General features: G+C 56.0%; 11 protein-coding genes across 11 annotated transcripts; 6 read left to right on the forward strand and 5 right to left on the reverse strand.

Annotated features, from left to right (window-relative positions):
- Positions 1-1,011: 1,011 nt before the first annotated feature.
- CHGG_07035 (uncharacterized protein) lies at positions 1,012-2,067 on the reverse strand (the record flags this gene model as incomplete). The annotated part of the gene is made up of 1 exon (XM_001224690.1): positions 1,012-2,067. One exon carries the CDS (start codon positions 2,065-2,067, stop codon positions 1,012-1,014), a length of 1,056 nt encoding a protein of 351 aa, XP_001224691.1.
- A 285-nt stretch (positions 2,068-2,352) lies between these two features.
- CHGG_07036 (uncharacterized protein) lies at positions 2,353-3,145 on the reverse strand (the record flags this gene model as incomplete). Its single annotated transcript, XM_001224691.1, has 4 exons — positions 2,353-2,409; positions 2,470-2,588; positions 2,638-2,766; positions 2,827-3,145. 4 exons carry the CDS (start codon positions 3,143-3,145, stop codon positions 2,353-2,355), a joined length of 624 nt encoding a protein of 207 aa, XP_001224692.1.
- Positions 3,146-4,151: 1,006 nt separating this feature from the next.
- On the forward strand, positions 4,152-6,198 carry CHGG_07037 (uncharacterized protein; the record flags this gene model as incomplete). Its single annotated transcript, XM_001224692.1, has 3 exons — positions 4,152-4,324; positions 4,387-4,747; positions 4,801-6,198. 3 exons carry the CDS (start codon positions 4,152-4,154, stop codon positions 6,196-6,198), a joined length of 1,932 nt encoding a protein of 643 aa, XP_001224693.1.
- Positions 6,199-6,667: 469 nt separating this feature from the next.
- CHGG_07038 (uncharacterized protein) lies at positions 6,668-7,870 on the reverse strand (the record flags this gene model as incomplete). Its single annotated transcript, XM_001224693.1, has 3 exons — positions 6,668-6,715; positions 6,776-6,983; positions 7,038-7,870. 3 exons carry the CDS (start codon positions 7,868-7,870, stop codon positions 6,668-6,670), a joined length of 1,089 nt encoding a protein of 362 aa, XP_001224694.1.
- Positions 7,871-9,728: 1,858 nt separating this feature from the next.
- Positions 9,729-10,624, forward strand: CHGG_07039 (uncharacterized protein; the record flags this gene model as incomplete). The annotated part of the gene is made up of 4 exons (XM_001224694.1): positions 9,729-9,872; positions 10,046-10,112; positions 10,175-10,331; positions 10,390-10,624. 4 exons carry the CDS (start codon positions 9,729-9,731, stop codon positions 10,622-10,624), a joined length of 603 nt encoding a protein of 200 aa, XP_001224695.1.
- A 346-nt stretch (positions 10,625-10,970) lies between these two features.
- CHGG_07040 (uncharacterized protein) lies at positions 10,971-14,246 on the reverse strand (the record flags this gene model as incomplete). The annotated part of the gene is made up of 6 exons (XM_001224695.1): positions 10,971-11,838; positions 11,971-12,098; positions 12,153-12,223; positions 12,278-12,459; positions 12,849-13,975; positions 14,229-14,246. 6 exons carry the CDS (start codon positions 14,244-14,246, stop codon positions 10,971-10,973), a joined length of 2,394 nt encoding a protein of 797 aa, XP_001224696.1.
- Positions 14,247-14,623: 377 nt separating this feature from the next.
- Positions 14,624-15,636, forward strand: CHGG_07041 (uncharacterized protein; the record flags this gene model as incomplete). The annotated part of the gene is made up of 2 exons (XM_001224696.1): positions 14,624-15,073; positions 15,184-15,636. 2 exons carry the CDS (start codon positions 14,624-14,626, stop codon positions 15,634-15,636), a joined length of 903 nt encoding a protein of 300 aa, XP_001224697.1.
- Positions 15,637-15,848: 212 nt separating this feature from the next.
- Positions 15,849-16,961, reverse strand: CHGG_07042 (uncharacterized protein; the record flags this gene model as incomplete). The annotated part of the gene is made up of 3 exons (XM_001224697.1): positions 15,849-15,947; positions 16,000-16,751; positions 16,808-16,961. 3 exons carry the CDS (start codon positions 16,959-16,961, stop codon positions 15,849-15,851), a joined length of 1,005 nt encoding a protein of 334 aa, XP_001224698.1.
- A 1,097-nt stretch (positions 16,962-18,058) lies between these two features.
- On the forward strand, positions 18,059-18,743 carry CHGG_07043 (uncharacterized protein; the record flags this gene model as incomplete). Its single annotated transcript, XM_001224698.1, has 4 exons — positions 18,059-18,093; positions 18,166-18,326; positions 18,394-18,417; positions 18,490-18,743. The coding sequence occupies 4 exons, from the start codon at positions 18,059-18,061 to the stop codon at positions 18,741-18,743; spliced, it is 474 nt and encodes a 157-aa protein (XP_001224699.1).
- Positions 18,744-19,954: 1,211 nt separating this feature from the next.
- Positions 19,955-22,400, forward strand: CHGG_07044 (uncharacterized protein; the record flags this gene model as incomplete). Its single annotated transcript, XM_001224699.1, has 10 exons — positions 19,955-19,980; positions 20,144-20,194; positions 20,268-20,293; positions 20,373-20,399; positions 20,476-20,511; positions 20,576-20,724; positions 20,802-21,797; positions 21,852-22,135; positions 22,193-22,297; positions 22,361-22,400. 10 exons carry the CDS (start codon positions 19,955-19,957, stop codon positions 22,398-22,400), a joined length of 1,740 nt encoding a protein of 579 aa, XP_001224700.1.
- Positions 22,401-23,246: 846 nt separating this feature from the next.
- On the forward strand, positions 23,247-24,605 carry CHGG_07045 (outer mitochondrial membrane protein porin; the record flags this gene model as incomplete). Its single annotated transcript, XM_001224700.1, has 6 exons — positions 23,247-23,291; positions 23,418-23,540; positions 23,608-23,638; positions 23,834-24,336; positions 24,395-24,514; positions 24,576-24,605. 6 exons carry the CDS (start codon positions 23,247-23,249, stop codon positions 24,603-24,605), a joined length of 852 nt encoding a protein of 283 aa, XP_001224701.1.
- Positions 24,606-25,495: the final 890 nt, after the last annotated feature.

The raw sequence follows: 25,495 nt of genomic DNA on the forward strand, positions 1-25,495 counted from the left end.
CAAACTTGAATCCTTAATGGAGCCGCAAGGCGAAGCTGACACATGTGACATGTCTATCGTTATGTTTTCTCCCTGTTATTTTGTTCCTTTTCTTCTTACATCCCCAGCCCAGGCTGGTAACGCTGTTGATAACACCACCCTCGTGAATGTCATGCATCGAGAACACATGAAAAGTATCACTTTCGATTAGGCGGCCTTGCAGCTTGGGTCTTATCAAATATGGATCACAGATCTTGATCTAGTAGTGCTCGCACCCTAAAAGAATCAATATCAGACCCATCACTAAATCAACAGCTTTGAAAATCAATAAGTTGAAAACTCCTCACCAATTTTCGGGACCAGTGTAAGGCAGCGAATCTTTCAAGACTGGAGTCTACGGAAAACTCTCAATGATAGCCTTGGCTATTACCATAGAACTTCAGCTATAGTCCATCTCCTGTGGGCCTCAGTTTCTTACTATAAATCAGTGGATTCTTTGTTACTCTTGAAGGCATTCAGCTCTAGATTCGACATGAAATATCGGCTTGTGCAGATATCCGTTGCCCGCAAGACTGGTCCTGTATCACCGATGAATCATTGTGCTGATACGTCTGGGGCACCAGCCTCAGTCATGATGACTCGTGTCACCATAAGGGCAATGCCCAATACATCCCATCACATTTCCCAAGCCAAACCAAAGTTCCGCATCTAACAACCATCCCGCCAACCCCCTCACGTACTCCTCTCCATCCACGGCTAACACGCCTCATAAACCCCCACAATCCCCTCCAAACCCCTATACCTCCCCAACAACCCCTCATCCACAGTTCACATCGACCTCAACCCCCGGCCACCAAAAAATCCACCACCCCCGGCCTCTCGCCGCCCACAAACCTCCCCCCACCCCTCTCTCTCACTTCCCTCACCACCCCCTCCACCTCCCTTCAATGTGTTGGTGTATAAAAGTGGGTCATCTTCATGCCACACTCGGAGCTGCGAAGCTGAGCGTTGCCGGATGACTGCTCCCCCATTCTACCACCCCCTTTCCAACCCCCCCTCCACCTCGGCAAACACACCCACCCCCTTCAAGCCCAACCCCGTCGCGAGACCGACCACGTCCGCCCCAGCAGCCCTCATCCGCAGATAGCCCGCGGCGTCACTCACCCCACCCACGCCCACTAACCGCACCCGGCCCTTATTAACACCACCGGCGGCCTCGTCCGGCCACCGCTTATCCAGCAACCTCCGCAGGGTGGCCACGTTGCCCAGGGCCAGCGGGTGCAGGGCGGCGCCGGCCATGCCGCCGATTCCGGTACCGGGGAGCGCGGTCGTTGAACCCGGGTAGTGCGAGCTGGGATCTGGGGGTGCTGGTGCTGGCGACGGGTCGAGGAGGAGGCAGGAGCCGAGGGTGTTGGTTGTGGTGATGAAGGAGATGGGGCAATGGCCTCCTGACAAGGTCGCGGCTTCTAGGGCGGCAATGAGGGTGTGGTATTGCGTGGAATGGGTGTAGGGCGGTATCTTGAGGCCAACGGGGATGCGTGGGGTGTTGCCATCGTCATAGTTAGCGGTCTCGACGACGACTTGCTGGATGCGGCTGAGGTACATCGTGAGTGCTTCCCCCGAGTAGGCTGGGGGCGGCATGTCGGGGATGTTGGGGCAGCTGAGGTTGATCTCCATGGCGAGGGGGAATTGCACGCCGCGTGCCGCCGAGGCGATGTGTTGGTAACTGACGGCGATGTCTTCTACCGACCCCGTAACGGAGAGGATGAACCCCTTGGCGGACCAGGAGGGCTGTTCGTCTGAGATTGTTTGGATGAAGCCAAGATAGATCGGTAACGTGAGTGGGCTGTAACCGAGGGAGTTGATGCTTGCGTTGGGTGCCGAGCCGGCTTGGGCTGCGTCGAAGAAAGCGTAGTGATGCCTTTCAGGGTCGTGATCAAACCCGTTGATCAGGGACGTCCGAGTAGTGACTGCGCCTGTTGACGGGCACTTGTAGAGGAGCCTCAGATCGTCAATTGTGGTTGCCCATGGACATGCCGTGTTGATCAGGGGTGGATGGATATTGAATAGGGGAGGCGGTGCATCCATGGTGTAAGTTGCTTCCTGACTGACTCCTGGTCTTGTTATCCCGTACTCTTCGTTTCTCAAAACCTGTGGGCTCCGGGAACTTGGTGCGTCTACTACCTACCTCGTAACAGGTAAGATCTGGTACGGTCAGGTCGTTTGCTTGGTTGGTGTTGCTGCAGCGGGGTTCTCCAGATAAGATAGGCTCACGAAATAACCCCGCTCGGATATCTAGATCAAACATCGGGGTTGAGGTATCACAAACTAGAGCGCCTCGTTCATTGCAAGAATGGGCCGTAGATTTCTCAATCAAAACATGTCATCAATTGCCTTGTCGGAGTCCTTCTTGATCAAGTCCACCATGCCCTATCACCATTTAGTGAGTGGCAAAGGTCAGATTGGATGATGAAGTAGGTAGGTTCTTACCTCGGGCATAATAGGTTTTCCGTCCTCACTCTTGACGTAGCGGAACGGCATCTCGGTGCTTTCATGCTCGTTGAACTTCAGCTCTGGGTGGTCCAAGTAGGGAATGTCTTTTAGAGGAGCTAAGACACAGTTAGTAACGAGCTTGAATAACGAGCCAGTTCAACCCACTCTTGCCCTGGACGACTAGCCGGGTGACTCTAACAGCCGTATCAGTAGTCATCTGGACCGGCCCTAGTCGGCGGCCTTCAAATCCCTTCTTCCGTAGCTCAGACGTCCGATCTCTCGGGGGATCATCTCCTGTTGCGGGATTAGCAAATGGCCGAAGCTACGATGAGCGTCTCATGATAGGAGACGTACCTAGAATTCCACCAAAGAGAAAGGCGTCAAACTTATCGCCGTCCTCAGGCGAGAGATCACTTGAGGCGGCGGGATCAAGCAGGCACACCCGTGATTTGTCGCTCGCATACAGCTCCTCGACGCCCCTGGTCTCTGCTTTGAAGGCAGGAATCTTGGCCAAATCCTCTGGGACTTTGAAAGCCGGAGGAAGAGACGATAAACAGAACTTGGCCCCTGTTTCCTGTGATTCGCGGGCGATGGCGAGGTATTCCAGCTCCGACCAAGTCCCCAGTTCCGGGTCAAGGTGCTCGACGATGTAGGTTTTTCCACCGGAAGCCATAGTAAATATTTGTGAGAGGAAGCCCGGTAGGTTGTGCTGGATATTGATATTTAACCCTCGATGGCTACCTGAGACATCTCCTGTCTAGGAACAAGCGTTATGGTGTTCACTGGAAATTTTAGCGTGTGCCCGCTAACAACAGAAATAGCGCCCGATGCCAAGATTCCTTGGCAAGCCGGAGCCGGCAGATCGGCCCCACTTGAAGTGTTCCTGATTCTCGGGCGGGCACCCCGGGCTTTGGTTGTGTGTTTTCAATTATGGTTTTCAACAAGGCGAGCGGTATGAAATACTGAGCTCGCCGTGCATTATCAAGGGACCGCATGGCCCGGCCGGCACCCCGGGAAGCTTTTCAAAGACCTTCCTCCAAACAATAGGCAAAAGCAACTCACCCCCAAGAATGCGGCGCGTTATTCAACCCCTGTTCCGGGTGGAAGGGGCAAGGTCAGCTTTGTTCGTTGGCTCCGACACCTTGAAACCCCTCCATCAGGTACCCTGGCCTGTGCTTGTGCCGCTGTCTCCTGAAAATTCGGGAAACAAGACAGATGGGTAGGAGTTACACAATACAGCATAACTCCAGACAGTTTTTTTTTCTCTTGTCTTTTATTCTCTCTTTATATCTTTCATACACACCTATGGTCTCCTTTTTTTTTTTTTCGTCAATCATCCATACTCATTTCCCGTTCTGCTGTCGGCTTGTTGCATTTTCACCTTGTGATATCGTGCTTTTATTATTTCCCGCTTAAGTTAGGCCCCAGACCGCCAAGCCGCGATAGTTACGAAGAGGTACTCGTCAGCCGCTTCCAGCACTCCATCCCGTCTCAGGACACATCGTCCCGCATTGCAGCACTTCTTTCCCCATCCCAGCTTTTGCTTCCTTTCACTTCTGGCGCCGCCTCAATGACTGTTTCTGGCACTGCTAGGTAGCCAGATATTTCATCGCCCTTTTTCAGTTATTTATTTTACCCGGTTGCTGTTGCGCGTCACCGAACCGCGCAACGGCGCAATCATGGTTCCCAGCTGGCCATCGACAGGCTGTTGGAGACACCTGCCCGTCGTTCTCGCTGCCCTCACCCTCCCATGGACCGCGACATTAGCTGCCGCCGAGAAATCGGCTGGCGACTACTTTGTCCACTCGCTTCCCGGCGCACCCGAGGGACCTCTGGTGAAGATGCATGCTGGGTAAGCTTCCCCAGCGAGGACGAGGGAAACACTGGGGATTCAGGCTGACGCGGCGGTTTAAGGCACATCGAAGTTACCCCCGAAACCAATGGCAACTTATTCTTCTGGCATTTTCAGAATAAGCACATTGCGAACAAGCAGCGGACCGTCATCTGGCTGAACGGCGGGCCGGGATGCAGCTCCGAGGATGGCGCATTGATGGAGATTGGCCCCTACCGATTGAAGGACGACAAAACGCTGATGTATAACGATGGCGCTTGGAACGAGTTTGCGAACGTGCTGTTCGTCGACAATCCGGTCGGCACCGGCTTCAGCTATGTCGACACCAACGCCTACGTGCGCGAACTTGACGAGATGGCCGAACAGTTCGTCATCTTCATGGAGAAGTGGTATAAGCTGTTCCCAGAGTATGAACACGACGATGTGGGTCGCCCTGTGTCTCGTGCTCTCTCTCGTTTGCTAACGTTGGTGGCTAGCTTTACTTCGCCGGAGAGTCGTACGCTGGCCAGTATATCCCCTACATTGCAAAACATGTCCTCGCCCGGAACAAGGAGGCGGGTACAAAACAGTGGAATTTGAAGGGCTTGCTTATCGGCAACGGGTGGATCTCGCCGCCCGAGCAGTACGAGGCCTACCTCCAGTTCGCCTTTGAGAAGGGCCTAGTAAAAAAAGGGAGCGACATTGCCAGCAAACTCGAGGTCCAGCTCCGCATTTGCCAAAAAGACCTTGCCGTCGGCGAGAGCGCCGTCGACCATCCGGAGTGCGAGAAGATCCTCCAAGAAATTCTGAAACTCACAGCCACGCGCGGCAAGGACAACAAACTCGAGTGTTACAACATGTATGATGTGCGCCTAAAGGACGTCTATCCATCCTGCGGCATGAACTGGCCATCCGACCTGGCTAACGTTCAGCCGTACCTCCGTCGTAAAGACGTCGTCCAAGCCCTCCACGTCAATCCCAACAAGGTCACCGGCTGGGTTGAATGCGACGGTCGGGTTGGCCAGAACTTCAACCCTGTTAAGTCCAAACCCTCCATCGACCTCCTCCCGGATATTCTCTCCGAGGTGCCAGTCATGCTCTTCTCGGGCGCCGAAGACCTTATTTGCAACCACCTGGGCACCGAAGCTTTGATTAGCCGCATGGCCTGGAACGGCGGTCGCGGCTTTGAACTCTCCCCGGGCACCTGGGCGCCCCGCCGCGACTGGACCTTCGAGGGCGAAGACGCCGGCTTTTGGCAGGAGGCCCGTAACCTGACCTACGTCGTCTTCTACAACGCCTCCCACATGGTACCCTACGATCACCCGCGCCGCACTCGCGACATGCTCGACCGCTTCATGGGCGTTGACATCAGCTCCATCGGCGGCGACCCCACCGACTCCCGCCTCGATGGCGAGAAGGGACCCGAGACCACCGTCGGTGGCACCGCCGGCAACGGCAACGCCGACCAGGAGGCCGAGAAGGCCAAGTTGAGCGCCGCTAAGTGGGAGGCTTACCGCCGGTCGGGCGAGATCGTGCTGGTCATCGTCGCCGTCGCTGCCGCTGCCTGGGGCTACTTTGTTTGGCGCGAGCGCCGCAAGAGGCGTGGGTACCAGGGCCTGGCGAGCGCCGAGAACGGGGCTGCTGGCGGGGTGATGGGCGGGAACTCGGGGTTCCGGAACACCCATGGCGGGAGGCCTCGGTCGGATGTCGAGGCGGGCGACTTTGACGAGACGCAGCTGGATTCGCTGCATGTGCGCTCGCCTGTCGAGGGGCAGGAGGATGCGCGGTACAGCCTTGGGGCTGTGAGCGATGACGATGATGAGGAAGAGGAGGGGAGTGCAGCTGGCGCGAAAGGGAAAGAAAAGGAGACCGGGAAGGCGGCTGAGAGTTCATGATTTATTCATGTAGTTTGGGTGAGGCATGGATAGGTTCAGTGTTTTATCTCCGTACATAGCACATACCTGGGCAGCGCGTTGTAGATCGATGGTTGGGCCATGGCGTAAATGGGAATGGGATGCTTGAATATCTGTTTCTTGGTCACTGTTGAAAATTAAACAATCCATTTCGACAGCTACCGTGTCGGTTACATCGATCGGTTCATCATCCGGGCTGGGCCAGTGTGGTTGCATATGGTTTATTTCCCACCGTCCCTGTCCTAGTTTGGGCTGGTATCGCCAACTAGAGCCTCAAAAATCTAAAGGTATCAAATCATTTTCCCTAACAGTCGACATCGGTTGGCCCCATCCTCTAACTCGACGCCGATGGAAGCAAGCTAGCAAAGCCGCTTCTTATGCGATCATCGCACAACCCATGGCATGTCTAATAACCATGGTGTTCCATGTCCTTCGCATCATGGTCGTTTCCTCACAACTGGATAGCGTTGTTCACAATCTTGACCTCCTCGCCGGGTTTCTGCTCAAACGCGTCAGCTCTGATTCATGTGCAAAATAGGACCATCGAAGATAAACGTACGAATGCTGGTAGACCAATGTAAGGGCAATCCGAGCACCGGAAGGCGTCGCCCAGGTAGCAACTGCCGCAGGACCCGGTCTTGCCCTGTACGGTGAAGTCAAGCTCGTTCAGGTCCTCTGACTTGAGCTTCAGCGTGTTAAGGTCACTGTCTGCCTTGGCGCGACGCGCCTTGTCCTCGGCCTCCATTCTCGAAGCGAGACCACATGTGCTGGGGACGTTAGTAATCTGGGTGGGCTTTGGGGGTTAGTTCGGGAAAGCTTACCAGTCCTTGCACGCCCGCCTCTTCTTCCCCGGCTGCGGCTGGCACTCAGGGGGCTGCTGGATCGGGCGCCACAGGTCCTCCTCCGTGAGCAGCGTCTCCTCATCAATCACATCCTCGTCATCCTCCACATCCAAATCCAAATCATCGCTAAAGTCCACAAACCCAACCCCGGCCGGCGCCGCAGCAGCAGCCGCCACAGCCGGGGGAACCATCCCCACCTCCTCCTTCTTCCCCGCCGAAGTCGCCGTAGCCACCTTCACAGTCCCAACCGCCGGCCCCGCCGAACTCACAGCAGCAGCAGCAGCAGCAGCAGCTTTCTTCTTCCCAAACCGCAACGGCACGGCCTCCTCCTCCGCATACTCCGGCTTGACAAACCCACCCACCCCACCCGCAACCAACCCCGCCAAAACCGCCTCCCTCCCCACCCTCTGATCCCCCAAAAACTCCGTCCCCTCACCACCCCCCTCCTCACTCGCCACCCTCCCGCCCGCCCTCACCGCAGGCACCAACCGAGCCCACACGGCGCGATCCGCCAGCAGCGCGGCGGCCTCGGCGCGCCGCGAGCCGTCCGGGTCGGTCAGCACGAGGACGAGGTCGTAGGTCGTTGCGGGCAGGGTGACCAGCCCCGCGGCGAGGCGGTCCAGCATTTGGAGGTCGGTGGTCGCGCGCGGGTAGGTGGTGGTGAAGAGGGTGGCGAGGCGGGCTTCGCCGTGGGTTGCGAGGGTGGGCGGGGCGAGGAGGAGGGTTCGTTGTTGGGGAGGGGCATTGTTGGTGGTTGTGGTGGTGGTTGTGGGGGGGTGGAAATCGGGGGTGAGATCGAGGCCGGGGGCCATTTTGTTTGGTGGTTGAGGGGTTGGCGGTTCGGTGGACGATGATGGGTGGTTATGGTTGGATCGAGGGATGTGGTCGTCGAGAAAAGTTGAGGTGATGCAATGATGTTGGATATGGCGTGGGTTAGGTCGCGGATTTGTGGTTTGTTATCGGTTTGGGGGAGGGGTGGCAGCGCGATAAGATTGGTAATGGGGAGAATTTCCGTGGAGTTGCTCACTTTTACAGCGGAGATACAGTTGTCACCCAATCGTTGTATTACCAAGCATCGCCACCGCTCAGCACAGTGCGATGCCTCTTGACGCACACCACAGCAAACACAATGAGAAGCAATGTTTGTGGCCTTGTTTTCTTCCGTGCTAGGATTTGATTGCTTTGAATTGGAGCCGGCTGGGCTACGAATGCTGGGAATAGCCAGAAGCACCAGCTCGCCAAATGTGCATACCTTGAACGATCCCATACGCCCATTACCATATTAAATACATACAGTGCCGTTCAGTTCGTGATGGTATGTATTCATTACGGCATTGGCCGATATCGGCCGCCAAATGCTCTAGGCTGGCCAATCCCTCAAGGTCCAGCGTATGAAATGAGCAGAGTGGTAAACTATGACGCCTTCACCTCTTCAGACCACTCTCATACAATCAAGCACTGGCTCAACGCCACAGTTGTACGGGCAATGTGGGTCGATTTGCTCGGGCTTTTCCCGCCGAGCAATGCCGAGACACGCCGTGAGGTCACGAGATCGGCTCTTTTGCAGTGTTGACTTACACTGTTTACTCCCGGGGATAGGTAGGCAAGATGCGTGCAACCATAAAACTTTGATTGCAAGGAAGGGTCAAGCATCACTTCATACTGTCAACAAGCTGACCAACGCCAAAAAGAGACAAGACCGCAGCTCCCTGAGACATACAACATGAAATCGAGGGGTTGCATCAGAACCGGCCATCGACCCTTGGGCTTGGCGGCTGGTCCCAGCTGCGGTCTGCTCCGCCGAGCCATTGGATGACTACTGTTTGATAGGCCCCTGGGTGCCTGGACAAGCCTGGAAGATGGGATGACGAATCCAGGTCCAGGAAAGCTCGTTGATCGTCTCGAAAGCGGAAGGCCGAGGACTCGATGGATGCAACACGTCTCAAAACATGCCCTTTCTTCGTAGACAGTCAGTCAGTGGTCAGTGTGTAACAGCTTCATTCTTGGTTCAACAGAACCCTTCGCTTCAACCACTTGTGGCCCTCATGATGACGATAGAAGATTCCAGCGCATGCACAAGAGACACGATAGAATGCCAATCTGGGACCAAGTCGGTTGAGGCGCTAACCCACAATAGCATGGTGTCACGCTACCCCGCAATATCGCTCGGCACCCTGGCCAGACCAGAATCCCCTGGGAATTGGGTGGAGAAGCTGATGTCACACCGGTTTTAGGCATTCGATTCTCCCAACGGGCGAGGAAACAGCCCGTTGAGGTACGCAAAGCATCAAGTGACAGGCGCAGCAGATACGATCTTCAAAGGGTCTCAATTGACAAGTGGGAAGTATGCAACTCCTACTATGGGTAAATTGGATGATTTGCTAAACAAGAGGTCCAGTTTCGAGGCCCGTCACGGTACAGATCGGGGAATTGAGTGACTGTTGCCAGGGTCCTGTTGAAGGTCAGCCCAGACTCGTACATCCATTGTATCCGCTAGCACCATATCACGCGACTCCCTCAACGCCTCCTTGCGTGCCACTGCCTGCCCCCGCCGCTGCTGTTTCCCGCCTCTACCCCCCTTGTTCTTGCCCTTTGGAGCTGCTCGCCTGATCAATGCGAGATATGACTGGTTGATGCCAAGTAACCCATTGGGACGTTGCCCGATCCCCAATGCCTCTTAAAGGCCGGAAGCTCCCATCTTCTGCCTCATATGATTTCCCTCGAGTGTTCAGACCATTAAGAACCCATCAACCATCGAGCACCCTCTCGGTTTCTTCCATCCCAAATCCATTGCTGGGACATCAGACCAGCACTGTGACATCATCCAGGCTACGAGTCACCAATTTCCGACTTTCCTCTCTGTGAAATCAACTGCTTTCTGAAACTGTAAGTTTATCCTGCTCCAAGCCGGAACCCCTCGTTGCTCGAGCACCTACCCGGCCTGCAAACCCCGCATCATCTGTACGACACTGACCTCGCCCCAACAGCCGTACTCCAAGCAGCCCACACCAACCCCTTTGTACTTTCCCATCGGCTACATTACATCTCTCAAGAGTAAGACCCAGCGCTTCCGGTCTCTATGACATCGCAACAGCCAACTAACACGCCGGTTTCAGTGACTCGTTCTCACAAGTTCGGTGACAAGGACCATGCCGGCCTGGCGGACGGCACCGTCCTGCCGCATGAAACCCTGCCCAAGTTCTTCGCCAAGAACGGCTTCGCCGATGCCGACCCTAAAAAGACCAAGAAGAATGGCGGTGGTCGGGCCAACTGGTAAGTCTGGCTAAAGGCCCCTTGAATATCACTATTCATTTACTCATGCACGTCACAGGGGCAACGTTGGTGACGAGGTGGTGGACGGAGACTTCAACTTCCACAATGCCCGCCGTCGCTCCAATAGCAGTAGCTTGTCGAGCAACATCGATAACCTCAAGACCAAGTTCGAGGTGAACGAACCGGAGCCCGTCTTCGAGGAGAACATGGGTCCCGAGGACGAGGAAGGCAAGACCGAGACCCCGTCGAGCGGCTCCAGCGTCGACGACAACAAGTCCCACAAGGAGATGTAAGAGTAAGACGAGAGCGGATTCTTTTGGTGGAGTGAGGAAGTCACCTGCAAATATGCATTGCGGGAACCCATCATCTTGGCGGAAGGCGTTTCTTGCTGGCGCGATCTAGCTCGGGGGCTGCCTTCTATTTGACTTACCACACGACGTTGTGTTCATGCTTCGGGATAGCACGCGATGACGCGGTCGGCATAACCGCATTGTACTATATAGTCTCAACTATTTTCACGGACGCAGTCCGATATTCTAACAACCGACGCTCACGGGGGTTTTGCCGGAAGTGCTGTGACCATGCTGCAATTATTCTACTTTTCAACAAGATTTGACTACCCTCTCTAACTCTAAACGATCACACTGACCTCGCCCCCCACCCATCAAGAACCACCCTCGCCGGCTTAAAAGTCGACCCCTCCATTTTGATCATCCCAATCCTCAACCACGACCCTCCCATCCGCACAATAACTGCCTCCCTATCCCTATCCACCCAATACTTCGACGTGACACTCTCCGCCTCCCACACCAACCCCTCCCCAGCCTTCCTCGCCTCCCTCGTCAGCGGAAGCGCCCTCTTCTGCACCCACACCACCACCCCGTCCCCATCCCAGCTGACTCCCCTCTTCGACCCGATCCCACCCTTACCCTCACCCTTACCATTACCATCACCAGAAGTAGATGTAGATTTAGACTCAGACTTAACCCCCCCAGGAGAAACCCTCCAATCGGGCGGCGGGCCCTCCACAACCGACAGGTCGGCTAGGATCGCCCGCTTCTCGCCTCCGCCCCCGTCGGTGGTGCTGCTCCGTCCGAGGTGGGTCCAGAGTGAGCCGAGCACGGCCGCCCGCCGCATGGCCTCGTGTGCGCCGTGGGCGGTCCAGAGGAGTTGTTTGTCGTGGGAGGTGATTTTGGGGGCGTGGAGGAGTTTTGGTTGTTGGGGGGGGTTGGGGGGGTGGGGTTTGGTGCTGCCGTTGTGGTTGTTGTTGTTGTTGTTGTTGGTGGTGGTGGTGGTGGTGTTATCGTTGGGCAGGGTTCGTGCGGGCGGGACGTGCAGGGCCCTCCGCGCAGCGTGCGGACGAGCAGGTCGGCGCCGAGCGGGGCGAGCAGGTCGTGCAGCTCGGTGGGGGTGCAGTCGGGTGGGATGGGGATGCCGGGTTGGGAGGTTTGCAGGAGCGGGACGCCCTCGTCGAAGGCGTGCGGGGAGAGGGTCTGGATGGTGATGCCTGTGTGTGTGCGCCCGGCGAGCAGGGCATGGTGGATTGGGGCGGGACCGCGGAGGCTTTTTGAGGGGGGGGTTAGGGGTGGTTTTCTCGGAGGGCTGGAAGAAAAGGGGTGAAGAGGGATGGGTGACTTACTCTGGGAGAAGGGAAGGGTGGACGTTGAGACCGCCGTATTTGGAGGCGTGGATGAGACGGGGAGGGACGAAGAGGCCGAAGGAGACGGCTATGATGAGGTTGATGGGGTCGCCGTCTGGTTTGGGCATCTGTTGGCTTTTGTCAATCGATGGCAAGGGTACGAAGGAGTTGAGGAGACTTACATCCCACCCTGTGAATGTGTCTCTCACATGGATGGGGAGACTAAGCTGTTCTGCGAGCCTACGCAAAGGAACTATCCCCGTGTTAGAAACACAATACATGGAGTTACTATAGATATATTTCTTACCTTCTCTGATCACCTTATACCCCCTTCCCGTCGGCTTACTTGGTCTGACGACGACATCGACGGACCGGATGAGGTCGGAATTGTGCTTGTGCTCGTGGTGTAGGGCTTTCAGCGACGCGCAACTGAACTCGTCTGAGCCGCAAAAAAGGATCCTTAAGGGGTCGGATTTCTTGAAAGTCGTGCTATATGATTGTTTCCATGGTCGTAGTCTCGCGGTTGACCGCAGTGAAGACCTCACCAGTGGTGAGAGAAGCATTTCAGTTTTCGGTTAGATGAGAGACAGAATTGCCGCTTGAAACCACCCGATTGGGAGATCAAGACCGGGCTTCCATCAATTAGTGTGATAAAACAAGGACGCCAACCTCGAGAGCTGGCCAATTGAAGGATCCGGTAAGCTAGGCTTTTGTTAGAGATCGTGAGTCTAGAAGTGAGAGCCTGCCAAGACTCAATCAAGAGGTGGCAGATTCCCAATTCCCACTCCCATGGACCCACTTTTCCACCATGGAGCATCGAGTTTCACCCATTATCCCCTGCCCCTTTCACCACCTCCCATCAGTACGCAACTGCCCACCGCCCATCAAGCTCAACATCCCAAGCAGGCGGCTCAATAGCAACCACCGTTCCAGGGGCAACTTGATTCCTGTTCCCCGCTCTCCCCCCGTCCCCCAGTCCCTCGATACTCCCCTCCCCAGCCAGGATCACCCTCACGTTGACATCCTGCTGTAGCCCATCTCCAGCCCCTCTATCCACCACACTCCCGGAAACCAACGTCATACCTGGACCACCGCGTGCGACCTCACCTACCACCACCTTCGCCGCACCGGCAGCAGTCGTAAAACTAAGAGCAGATGAAGTAGCTTTTACCTCCCCCTCGCTGTCAACACCACCCTTCACATCCACCAGCCAGTCACGCAACTCTGCGGCTAGCCCTCCCGGGAGATATTTTGCTCCTCGACGTTGCGGTGAAAAGATATCCGCCGACAGGTAGGCATCGGGATGGAGTGTGAATTTATCTGGTGGCTCGGTGAGTTTGAAGCGCGGTCCTACGCGGAAGGTGGGTTTCGTATCGGTGCGTTTGGGAGTCTCGGAGTCTGCTGCTTCTGCTTCGGTGCCGTCTTCCAAGTCGTCAAGTTCTGATTCCTCTCCGTCTCCAGTTGTGGGGGGGCTCTGGCGTGTCGGGGAAGAGGGGATGGACTGAGTGGGTGAGATGTTTGGACTATCGCCTTCATTGACATCGACCTCGTAGTCTTCCTCGTCCACATCCGAATAATAAGACAAGATGCGATCGCCCGGAGCGTCTGGTAGCGAGCCTAGGTCGGTGTCCTGTGAATGCTGCGAGCTCACTAATGGGTCTGTCTCGGGCTCGGATGAGGCTATGGATATACGTCTGCGTTTGGGAGGGCGTCCCTCCCCTGGTTCCTCAGGAGAGGGTGATGATTGTGGGATGAGGGAGGAGTCAATTTCGATAGATTCAGGGAGCGCATCGCGGCTAATTGGTAAGCCGGATGGTAATCCGTCTTCAGGGGATATGGGTGAGCTGTCATCGATTATATCCTGGGTCGAGCGATTCCTGGGCACTTTGGATTTGATGACTAGCGCGGGTGTAGCAAAGGTGGCCCCCGTCTGGGTGGACGACGGCCTCGGCGTCGAAGCCGCAAATCGTGGGGTGGCATGAAACTGGCTTGATCCCCGGAATGGCTGATGTTGATTTGGGGTTTGGCTTTGTGATTGTTGAGTGCTTGGCTTTTTTGAGATCAAGAACCGGGGAGCAGGTGTCTGGGTTGTCTGTCGTTAATGAGGAGTCGAAGAGACAGGAACTTCACACGTACTGCAGGCGGGAGCCCCATTCCACATGGAAAAGGAAAATTAACAAGTCGGATGCCTCTTGTGAGGATTAAAAACGTTACTTTCTCACGATATACGATGAGAGCTCATGCGTAAAGATACAGACCCTCAAGCAGGCAGCCATGCTCGAGCACAGTCCAGTGTCGTGACACCCTAACCCTAACCCAATTCTAGACAAGTAACCCTGTTTGTTCCAGTTGTTAGCGCTTTTCAAAATTACGAGATGCCGTCTCAAAATTACACGACTGGTCTGTGCGCCCCTATTGTCATTAAACAATATTGGCCGCGTGTGACCGCGCTTCCAAGCGCGTGCCGCGTGCAGGGGTCTCGCGTCCTCCGGCATTGACATCCTACATTATCCCACCAGAGAATCTCCCACTTCGCCGCACTCCAACAATGGTCTGACCAACTCCACCAACAAGTCAATTTTCTCCACCATTTCTCAGCGAGGAACCTCAATCTCACAATCAACCGAGTTCAACCACAACAATGTTCGCAACCATGCCTCAAACACCGCCACGATTTGGTTTCGGTCGTCCCGGTCAAGGGCACCACCAGAACCACCGACCGGTTTTCCCATCGCCTCTTTCCTCTTCTCCAGTTCGAGCCGCCTCATTATCACCACCACCATTCCAAAATCAACAGCAAACAGTCTCGCAACCCCTCTCACCATGCAACTCCAACCTCCTCAACACCCTCCCATGGCACACACAGTCCTCCCCGACTCAGGGCGGTCAAATATTCTACCCCAGCCCCACCCACAGCGAGAATCACAACGCGAGCAGCAGCAATAACAGCAAATTATTTCGCTTTGCCTCACGAAACCCGCGTCCTAACCCGGTTGTCAAACGGCGGGAGGACGCCCAGGAGGGCCGTCGCCGTTTATTCTTCCAGAACGTGCGGCAGCGACAGGAGGACAAGCGGTGGGAGAGGCGCGGTGGCGAGGACGAGGTTCGTTATCCACCTATTCGTCTTTTCACCCATACTTTTCTTCCCTGACGTTACTCCTACCCCCCATCCCCACTGAATACACTGCAAAATTACACCTCAAAATAAAATAGGTAGCTAACTCGCCAACCCAGCTCCTCAAACTCGAATGGTGGCGCCTCACGCGCGAACGTAACCAGGCCAAGGCTGCCGAGGCAGCGCAATACCTCGGCGCCATGGACGCGGACCTGGCAGCTCAAGAGGAGGAGGAGCTGCGGATGCTAGCGCAGCAGCAGTATCTGCAGTATCTGCAGTATGAACAGCAGTATCAGCAACAGCATCAACCGCAGCGAGGATATGCGGATCGCGACGCGGACGCAATGATGGCCGATGCTATTGTGCAGCAGGAGGAGGCCGAGCTGGAGGCGCTCGTTTCGGACTTGGAGAGGAAGAGGGAATCGGCGCACTTTTCGGACGACGAGGATTATGACGGGCTGTTTATGGATTTGATCCAGCAGCAACAGCAGCGGCAAGACGATGACGCGGGGATGGGGACGAGCTGGTCGCAGGATGTGGAGATGACTTGATATCCAACCTAGGTAAAAGACGGATATCCAGTTTTTTGGTTGTAGGAATATTGTGTACACATTAGTTGGCGTTCGGGAGGTCATCTGGTAGATGGGGCGTTTTGGGAGATTGTTGCATTGAGTTCAGGTATTAGAATTCAATTTGGCTTCAGCGCTATGCATTTTATCCTGTAACCACAGTACCTTGTCCATAATCACGGGCCTAAGCTACACTATTGAGGGTTGCACGACTCGTCTGGCATATTGAATGCGTCCTGGGCCGAGGGCATGTCCCCGACAAGGTCAGGTGGCGGCGAGCCCGAGGCTTGCATCTGTGGCCATGGTTAGGGCGGCACCAAAGGAACGGAGATATGGCCGGCTCACCTGTTGCATTCGATCGACAATGTATTCCCGGTCTGCTTTGTGGGAGTCCGCATAGCCTGGCTCCTCAAACTTAAGGACTATCTCCTTGACTAAAGTCTGCTGCTCTTTGTACCGTTTGAGGTCCTCTGCCGACGTTTTCTCGCTGTTCTTCTCGAGCCACTCGGGAAACTTGTCATCCAGCTCCTTCATAGGTTCGTAAAGAATCTCTTTCGTTGTGAGCTGGTCCATCATGCCCATGAGCATCTTGGAGAACTCCTCCTCGCCACCTTCGCCACCGTCGACCCCGGCGCCTTGCATTTGCTTCATTAATTCGGCGAGGAAGTCCTCGGTGCCTTCGGCCGAGGCCGCAGCTGTTGCTTGGTCACCCGAGGACTGCATGCGCTCCATCGTACGTCGGATGGTTTCTTGAAAGGAAGAGTCCGCGTTGGTAGCACCTGCGGTCGAAGAGCTGCCGCCGGCGGTCGGTGGGGTGGGGTTTGTTGAGGTGTTGTTTGCGCTCGCTGATGCCGAAGCACCGAGCTCCTTGAATATGGTTTCGAACTGGGCTTGCATCTCCGCCGAGTCTCCCAACCCTCCAAGTAGATCTGCCATACCGGCCTGAAGTTGCTTCGCAAACTCTTCATCTAGACCCTCCTCCCCGTCCTCCCCCTCCTGTGTGTTAGCCACCACGGCAGCGGGAGGCTTCGTTGGCCCTAGAGGAACCTCGGCCTTTGTCGGTTCGACCTTCGCGGCTGAGAAGTCGTCGAGCATATCTAATCAAGGTGGTTAGGCCACATGCTCCTGTCTTGCGCGCCCAGCAGATGCCTACCATCAAGATCGTCGAGATCATCCTCGTCCGGGTCGGGGACATCGTCAACATCCTCTATTGTTGCTGCTTGGGGCTGTTCCGTCTTTGGCACGGCGGGCGCATTACTCTCTACCTCCTTGGGAGGCGCGCCTATATCTCCAGCAGCTGAAACCATAGTAGCGTGATGTCGAAGTCGTTGAGGGTGTGGACTGTGAGGGGTGATAAAGGAGCGTGTGTGTACCGAGGTAGAAGCCCCACGTTGGAGATATCTGGGAAGAAGGGTCGCAATAAAATTGGGGTAAGCGAAACGCAGCGTAACAGGCTAGAACGACGTGTTTCTGGAGAGAAGGTGGCATCCCTCTCCTCGGGATTTGCATGTGCCAAAGCCACCGCCCCACCACCGAGGGTCGGCCGGCTGATGTCTCGTTCGTCCCGCTCTCGGGGTTTGGGAACCTTGTTAGACTGATATATTCTTCCGTATACAGGGCCGCAAAACCTTGTTCGTTTGGTCTCACAATACACACAGATATTATTGCCCCCATATATCCTTTCTACCAAATACCGTGTACCTACCTAGGTACCTTACTTAGGCAGGTCGGTACCTAGGTATTTTACGCGGGCACTCTCATGCTGGGAGAACCTTGGCGGGGTTGAGTGTAATTCATAATCATTAAAGTCCCCGACCGCACTACCTTTTTTTCCGGAGTACATATTGTTCCTTGGAATGCAGTTTCAGAGAATTTAACAATCCTACTCCTTGGCTATCCCCTCTCAATACTTATGTGCCTGACATAGGTACTTAGGTATGTAAGGTTTTAAAAGCAGCCCGGGGATTCCATCTCATGCAAGCACCCCACATTCAAATCCCAGCGCCCCACACTCAGCCCCCCCGCCTTGGACCGAGCCGGGCCCTTCTCCGCCTTCTGTTTTGGGACGGAGAAAGGCAGCAAGCCCGGTCCGTGCGGAACTTAGAATTTCGGCCATCAATGTGAATGAACCCTTGCAAATCTACCATTTGCACGCACTCAACGCGCATCCATCACCCGTGCTTCCCGTTCCAGGGTTTGCACTCTGACCTCTCTCCCAGTGCGTATTCTCAACTGGCGAGAAAACAGGATTGCCATCTGTTTCTCACTCCCACATCAACCCATCTTCCCACGCCTCAGACAGACAACGCATTCGAGTTGTCAACCATCTCCGTCTCTACGCCTCTGCGGTACTCATTCATCGAAGCACGTTTTGCAAAATCGAGGATTCGTAATACTTGACGAAATGTCGTTGTGCCAGAATCGTTTGCAGGAGGAGCGGTACGTTGGCGACTGCCGCCCATGTTAACACGATCCTGCGACGGCCTCACTAACCCGCCCTCCACGCTGTAGGAAGCAGTGGCGCAAGGACCATCCGTTTGGCTTCTATGCCCGGCCCCAGAAGAACTCTCAGGGTGTACTTGACCTCAAGATTTGGGAATGTGGGATTCCTGGCAAGGAGAAGACCATCTGGGAGGGCGGCCTGTTCAAGCTGGTGGTAACGTTTCCCGATGGTACGCGAACCCTTCCCCCCGTTTTACTAAAAGCCATGACAACCGCTAACCGGTCGATCCCCTGCAGAATATCCCACGAAGCCCCCCAAGTGTAAGTCGATCCAGTTGTTGCGCGCCTCGCGATCACCTCAGTCACGCAGCTAACATACGCCCCTCTATGCAGGCAAGTTCGTACCACCGCTGTTCCACCCCAACGTCTACCCCTCTGGGACGGTTTGCCTCTCTATCTTGAACGAGGAGGAAGCGTGGAAGCCGGCGATTACGATCAAACAAATCCTCCTTGGTGTCCAGGACCTCCTCGACGACCCCAACCCGGAGTCCCCGGCTCAGGCAGAGGCGTACAACATGTTCAAGCGGGACCGCGTGCAGTACGAGAGGCGCATCAAGCAGATCGTGCGGGAGAACGCCGCGCCGTAGAAGGCTAAACGGGTCAACCGTTCGCTCGGCGCCAATGGGATGAGGATAGGCATGGGGGTTCTGATTACGGAGTTAAGGGATACCAATGGCGGTCGGTGATACAGCACTCGGAGTTCAGACGGCAAGATTTATCGGGATGGTTTCCAACTGCAAGTTACGAATGTTTGGTTTGGGTTGGGCCGGGTTGGGGGACCAAAGGGATACTGTGCATGGTTGTGCAACATCAGGAGCTCCAGGGTACATGCACAGCCCAATCCATTACGGAACCTGCCAGGCTGGCTCCCATAAGGAAGAAAAATTATGGATATCGTCGGCCCCGTGACATGCGCCCCGAGGTGCAATGGTGTTGATGGACTCTGCCGTCTTGCGTCGCATTCGCCCCGCGGGCTTCAGCTCCGCCCCATCGACTGATTGGCCAGACCCCCACTATGGAGTTGCGGGATCTCACGCCTCCAAGACTCTCCCGGTTGGCGATTCCAGCTTCACAACATGCAGTTTCCGACGCCTCTCTCTTATCCCTCTCCACGGGCACAGTACCTCGCGTGGGCTCGTTGTCGTTTTACAGATTTTGTCGTCGAACCGCCCATACCTCCCGTCTCCCTTATCAGGCCTTGTTTTAGGTAATGGCCTGAGTGGAACTCAAGCCCGGATTGGTGGGCCAATCAACACCACACCCGACATCGGCCAGGGACTGTGACTCTCCGGTTGTCCATTGCTGGAGCTCTGTCCCCAGCTCGGCGGGCCAACTTGCTCACACTGATTGACAACGGGCGGTGGACACGGCTGGGCGGCCGGGTTCTGGGACCGGGACCCTTAGTCAAGTAGCTAAAATTTGCGGTTGTCTGGGGGTCCCGGGGGCGAGACGGCGGATGTATCGAAAGTAGCCGAATTTGGACACCACACAATTTTCCGAGGAGGCGTGTGACTCTTCTGTTCTTGACTTTTGTCCACCTTTCACCTCCCCGACTGATCCCACCCGGCTTGCTTGTGGTTTCTCTCTTGTACGAACAACTCCCCACGTCCACCTCTCCCTACCCATCGTTCTCTGCCACCCATTGCAGCTCCCCCGCGCCGCTGAGCACCAGCATAAAGGCTCGTCTGCTCACTGACATCGATACCCAGGCTCCGCTCCTCAACGCCTGCGATTCCTCCTCAGGTCCCAATTCCATAGCCGCCTTTACGAACCGAGTCCTTAGAAGATAACCTTCAGGATGTGTGGCATCTTCGCTTGTCACAAGTGAGTCGTCTCTCAGATTTCCCGTTTCTGTCGCGTGGCTTTGCGCCGTGCCCCTTGGATGGAGGGGTAGTTTTTGCCCCGCTATCGCGCTCTGCCTGCCGAGCCGTCGTTATCGCGACAACATTTTTCGCAAAGGAGCGCATCCACTAACTTTTGCCAACAGCCACCCTGACGTGGCCAAATTCAAGTCTACAGCTCTGAAGCTTTCCAAGGCGTATGCTGTCCCCGAGAATTGAACCCCAAGACCTGTAATTGGAACGGCGCAATTGACCCTGCTTATCTCGCAGCATCCGGCATCGTGGACCTGATTGGAGTGCGTTGCCCCTTTCCTCCCGATTCTTGAGTCACACGAGATAAACAAGTTGAGCTAACACATGCTTGTGCGATCATAGGCGGCAACGTCACCTGCCACAACACGAGTATGCATTGCACCCCTTGGCGAAGAAACGCCAAATTTGCTCAATTCGAGACAGCGCTAACATCACGCACTCACAGTTCTGTGCCATGAACGGCTCAGCATCGTCGGCGTTGGTAGGTTTCAGAATAGGTCTTATCCGAGCATTCAGTCTTGAGAGCAACTTCTGATACAAAACAGAGAGCGGAGCGCAGCCACTTACCAATGCTGATGAGAGCATTGTCCTCGCCGTCAATGGCGAGATCTACAACCACCGTCTTATCCGCAAGGGATTGAAGCAGCCCTACCACTTCAAGACCGCCTCCGATTGCGAGGTTATCATTCCTCTGGTGAGTGCGCCGGGCGGAAGGAGGAATATCTTGCCGAAAAAACAATACGAGGCTCACCCGTGCTGACCCGTTGGTAGTACATGGAATACGGCCTCGACGCGCCGAAGCACCTCGATGGCATGTTCTCTTTCGTCCTGTACGACAAGAAGCTAGACCGGACTATCGCCGCCCGCGACCCCATCGGCATCACCACCCTCTACCAGGGCTGGTCATCCCAACAACCTGGCACCGTTTACTTTGCCTCCGAGCTCAAGTCCCTACACCCCGTGTGCGACAAGATCGAGTCGTTCCCCCCGGGACACATCTACGACAGCTCGACGGGCGAGTGGACCCGGTATTTCCAACCGTCATGGTGGGATGGCGAGAAGGTCCCGGAGAACCCTCGGGACTTGAAGCTGCTGCGGGAGACGCTCGAGAAGTCGGTCAGGAAACGCCTCATGGCTGAGGTCCCGTACGGTGTCTTGCTGTCAGGTGGTCTGGATTCTAGCTTGGTCGCGTCGATTGCGCAGCGGGAAACCCTAAGGTTGAGGAAGCTGGCCGAAGCGGCTAACGGCAGCGCCGCCGAGGAGACGGGTGATGCGGATAGGGGCGAGGGGCTCGTCGGTATTGACGACGAGAACAAGCTGTCGACGATGACCTTCCTTCCGCAGCTCAACTCCTTCTCCATTGGCCTTCCCGGCTCGCCCGACAACAAGGCGGCGCTCGAGGTGGCTAAGTTCCTCGGAACTAAGCATCACGTCATGACCTTCACCATTGACGACGGTCTCAACGCGCTCTCGGACGTCATCTACCACCTCGAGACGTACGACGTAACCACCATCCGCGCCTCGACGCCCATGTACCTACTCTCGCGCAAGATCAAGGCGATGGGCATCAAGATGGTGCTCAGCGGCGAAGGCAGCGACGAGATCTTTGGCGGCTACCTCTACTTCCACGGCGCGCCTGACAAGGCCGCCTTCCACGAGGAGTGCGTCCGCCGGGTAAAGAACCTGCATCTGGCCGATTGCCTGCGCGCCAACAAGTCGACCTCGGCCTGGGGTCTGGAGGCCCGCGTGCCATTCCTGGACAAGGAGGTAAGTACCTTGCAGACGCTTAAACATTTCTTTCCAAACTAACAACTCGATTAGTTCCTCGAGGTGTCCATGAACATCGATCCCCAGGAGAAGATGATCACGAACGAGAAGCTCGAAAAGTGGTACCTCCGCAAGGCCTTCGACACCACCGACGAGCCTGAGACGGAGCCCTACCTGCCTGAGAAGATCCTCTGGCGCCAAAAGGAGCAGTTCTCGGACGGCGTCGGCTACGGGTGGATCGACGCCCTCAAGGACCACGCCGAGATCCACGTCACCGACGAGATGATGAAGAACCCCAAGCCCGAGTGGGGCTCCGACATTCCGGATACCAAGGAGGCGTACGTTTACCCTATGATCATTATGGGGTGGTGTGGTGGGTGCTGACAACGGAATAGGTACTGGTACCGCACCATGTTCGACGAGCACTTCCCGCCGTCGTGCGCCTCGACCGTCATGCGCTGGACCCCTAAGTGGTCGAAGCAGACCGACCCCAGCGGCAGGTGAGTGCGGTGTTGTCTAGGAGTGTTGGTTATGAGAATTGTTGGCTGACTATTTCTTCACAGGGCGATCGCCATCCATCAAGCCAAGTATGAGGATGCTTGAAGATGACCAATTATGTCATATCTGTACATAGAAACTTTTGGGTAACTGGTTTGGTTCTTAGTCCAGCTATTGTGAATATAGGACTGGTTCAAGAGCTGGGTAAAAAAGTTGATGTGCGTCGTCTATTTATTGTATTTGCCGTTTGCGTGTGCCGGTAGTCGTGCTTCTCCTTCGTCAAGTCTCTCTCTCGCATTCCTGAAGTCTTTATTGTGTAGAAAGCCTTACGCTGGAGAATAGACAGGTCACCGGCCTCAAGCCAATCCACTTTGTTGCCGAGATGCAATAACTTAGATAAGGTAGCGTTTATTCCCGAGCGGTGCCTGAGCGGTGCCTGAGTGGTGCCCTGAGTGCCTCGGTGGTGTCTTGGGTGGTGCCTGAGTGGTGCTCCATGTGGTACTCCGTCTGGACACAAACATGACTCCCAAGTGTGTGGGATGATATGATGATCAATTTTTGGTGATTTTTCCGGTTGAATATACGTATCACACAGATCGCTGTGATGAGGATGAACTTCTTCAGGGAGCAGGTCTGCTCCCGAGGTCTCTCATTGTTCGGGGGTTAGGGTCCCAGAATTCACCACAACTCACCCCTCGCCCACGTGGTTTCAGAAGACCTGGTTGCCAATGGCCGCCGCCGGAGCTCTGCATGGACGACTGTTGCCGAACCGCCAATCACAGCGCTTAGAGAAATTTCTCGTAACATCGTGGGGCACTTCCGGCACCTCCCTCCCCCAACAATTCCCTAGTGACAACAACGGACCTAAATCACCGATTGTGCTCATCTTCCTCCGAAGCATCCTCTACCACAAACACCTTCACACCCACTCTATACCCAACAATCGCAATCATGTCTGTTCCGTCTTTCCAGGATATCGCCAAGGCGGCGAACGATGTACGTGCGATGCAACTCGGAGAAACTTAGCTGCGGGCGCGCGCGGTGGCTTGCGGCGAAGCGGCATTTCTCGAGAGCTTGCCCAACAATGGCGCGCAAGACAGATGGCTAACTCTGCGCTTCTAGCTCCTCAACAAGGACTTCTACCACCTCTCTGCTGGCACCCTCGAGGTGAAGAGCAACACCCCCAACAATGTCGCCTTCAAGGTCACTGGCAAGAGCAGCCATGACAATGCCACCAGCGGCACGGTACGTACAACCCCACTCGGGACCTGAGGGTTGATCGCGATGCTAATTAGTGTTTGGTGGTCTCCAGATCGAGGGCAAATACGTTGACAAGTCCAATGGTAAATGCATATGTTTATTCAACGACCCCCGAGCCGAATATGCGACTCGTTGGGTCCAACGATCGGTTTCGTCCAGCTGGGACATCCAGCTGGGCCCCATCCGCGGACCGGCTTTGTACCAGCGCCCCGTCTAGTGGAAGGTGGCGCTCAACGCGTGGGAGCCGACACAGGTGCTAACGCAATGGACACGCGCAGGCTTGACGCTCACTCAGACCTGGAACACCGCCAACTCCCTGGAGACCAAGGTCGAGATGGCCGACAACCTCACCAAGGGCCTCAAGGCTGAGGGTGTTTTCGCCTTCCTCCCGGCCACCCAGGCTCGTGGCGCTAAGTTCAACCTGCACTTCAAGCAGCCCAACTTCCACGGCCGTGCCTTCGTCGACCTGCTCAAGGGCCCCACCGCCAACATTGACGCCATCGTCGGCCATGAGGGTTTCCTCGCTGGTGCCTCGGCTGGTTATGACGTCCAGAAGGCCAAGGTCACCAGCTACAGCGCCGCCGTCGGCTACCAGGCCCTGACCTACAGCGCCGCCATCACGGCCACCGACAACCTCAGCGTCTTCGCTGCCAGCTACTACCACAAGGTCAACAGCCAGGTCGAGGCCGGCTCCAAGGCTACCTGGAACTCCAAGAGCGGCAACACCGTCGGCCTCGAGGTCGCCGCCAAGTACCGCCTTGACCCCGTCTCTTTCGTCAAGGTGCGTTTTCGCGTCCCGCGCCCAAGCAGGTGCTGCATGATGCTAACCGTTTAAACAGGCCAAGATCAACGACCGTGGCGTCGCTGCCCTTGCCTACAACGTCCTCCTCCGTGAGGGCGTCACCCTCGGTGTTGGCGCTTCCTTTGATACCCAGAAGCTCGACCAGGCCACCCACAAGGTGAGATCCACGCTAACTCGGCTCAATGACACCCCAAGTCACGATGCTAACTTGAACCCAGGTCGGCACGAGCTTCACCTTTGAGTCCTAAGATATTAGCGCTAGATAGGGTGGCGTTGGGCTTTGCGTCGGGAATGAGCTTCGCGGTCTGAGCTCCGGGATGGTCGCGGTTGCTTGGGCACGACCCAGTAGCCATGTATCAATTTACTCAGCGTGCATGATTGCAACGTGTTGTATTGTACGGTAGACTTCTCGGTAGCGCATTTGTAAATTGCGAGCGATGGATGGTCCATTTGATTCACCGCAGCGTAGGTAACTTTGTAAATGCATGGTAGTCGTACAACTTGGTTGTAATATGGAATACATCACCTCCCCCTTTCCTTCTCCCTTTGCTTGCTATTATTCGCATTCTCTTTCTCCCTCTCCCCGGCCTTGGACGAGCCATTCCCACTCCCGCTCCCAGACGCAGTTGCGCGATTGCTCCTCCACCCCGTCACCACAAACGGCCCCAGCACCACAACCGCCAGGATGGCCGCCACACCGAGGAAGCTCACCGCCGTGGACGTCTCGGGCTGGTCGATATTCACCCCTTTCTCCCTCGCCCGCCGGTGCGCCCGCCGCTCGTCCCCCCTCCGCTGCGCCCGCTCGTGCGCCTCGTGGTCAAATGCGGCACGTCGTCCCGGTGCCCGTACGGGTCCTGCCCGGGTCCCATCCCGCCCCGACCAGACCCCATCCCACCAGGCGGAGGTGGCGGCGGCGGCGGCGGCGGCGGTCCCGCACCCACCCCCGAACTACCCCCCGTCCCAGGCCCAGTCCCCGCCCCGGCTCCCGCATACCGGTGGCCCTGGCCCGCATCCGTCGAAAATCCCGAACCCGCCCCCGCACCCCACGTAGTCTCCTCATGAGCCGAGCGTAGCTCGGTCGGGAGCGCGCCTCTCCCCTTAAGGCACTAGCAGTACGGCGTCGGGGCCAGCTATGTGC

Source organism: Chaetomium globosum, genomic scaffold, assembly GCF_000143365.1.
Source record: "Chaetomium globosum CBS 148.51 scaffold_5 genomic scaffold, whole genome shotgun sequence".
Taxonomy (NCBI): Eukaryota; Fungi; Ascomycota; class Sordariomycetes; order Sordariales; family Chaetomiaceae; genus Chaetomium; species Chaetomium globosum.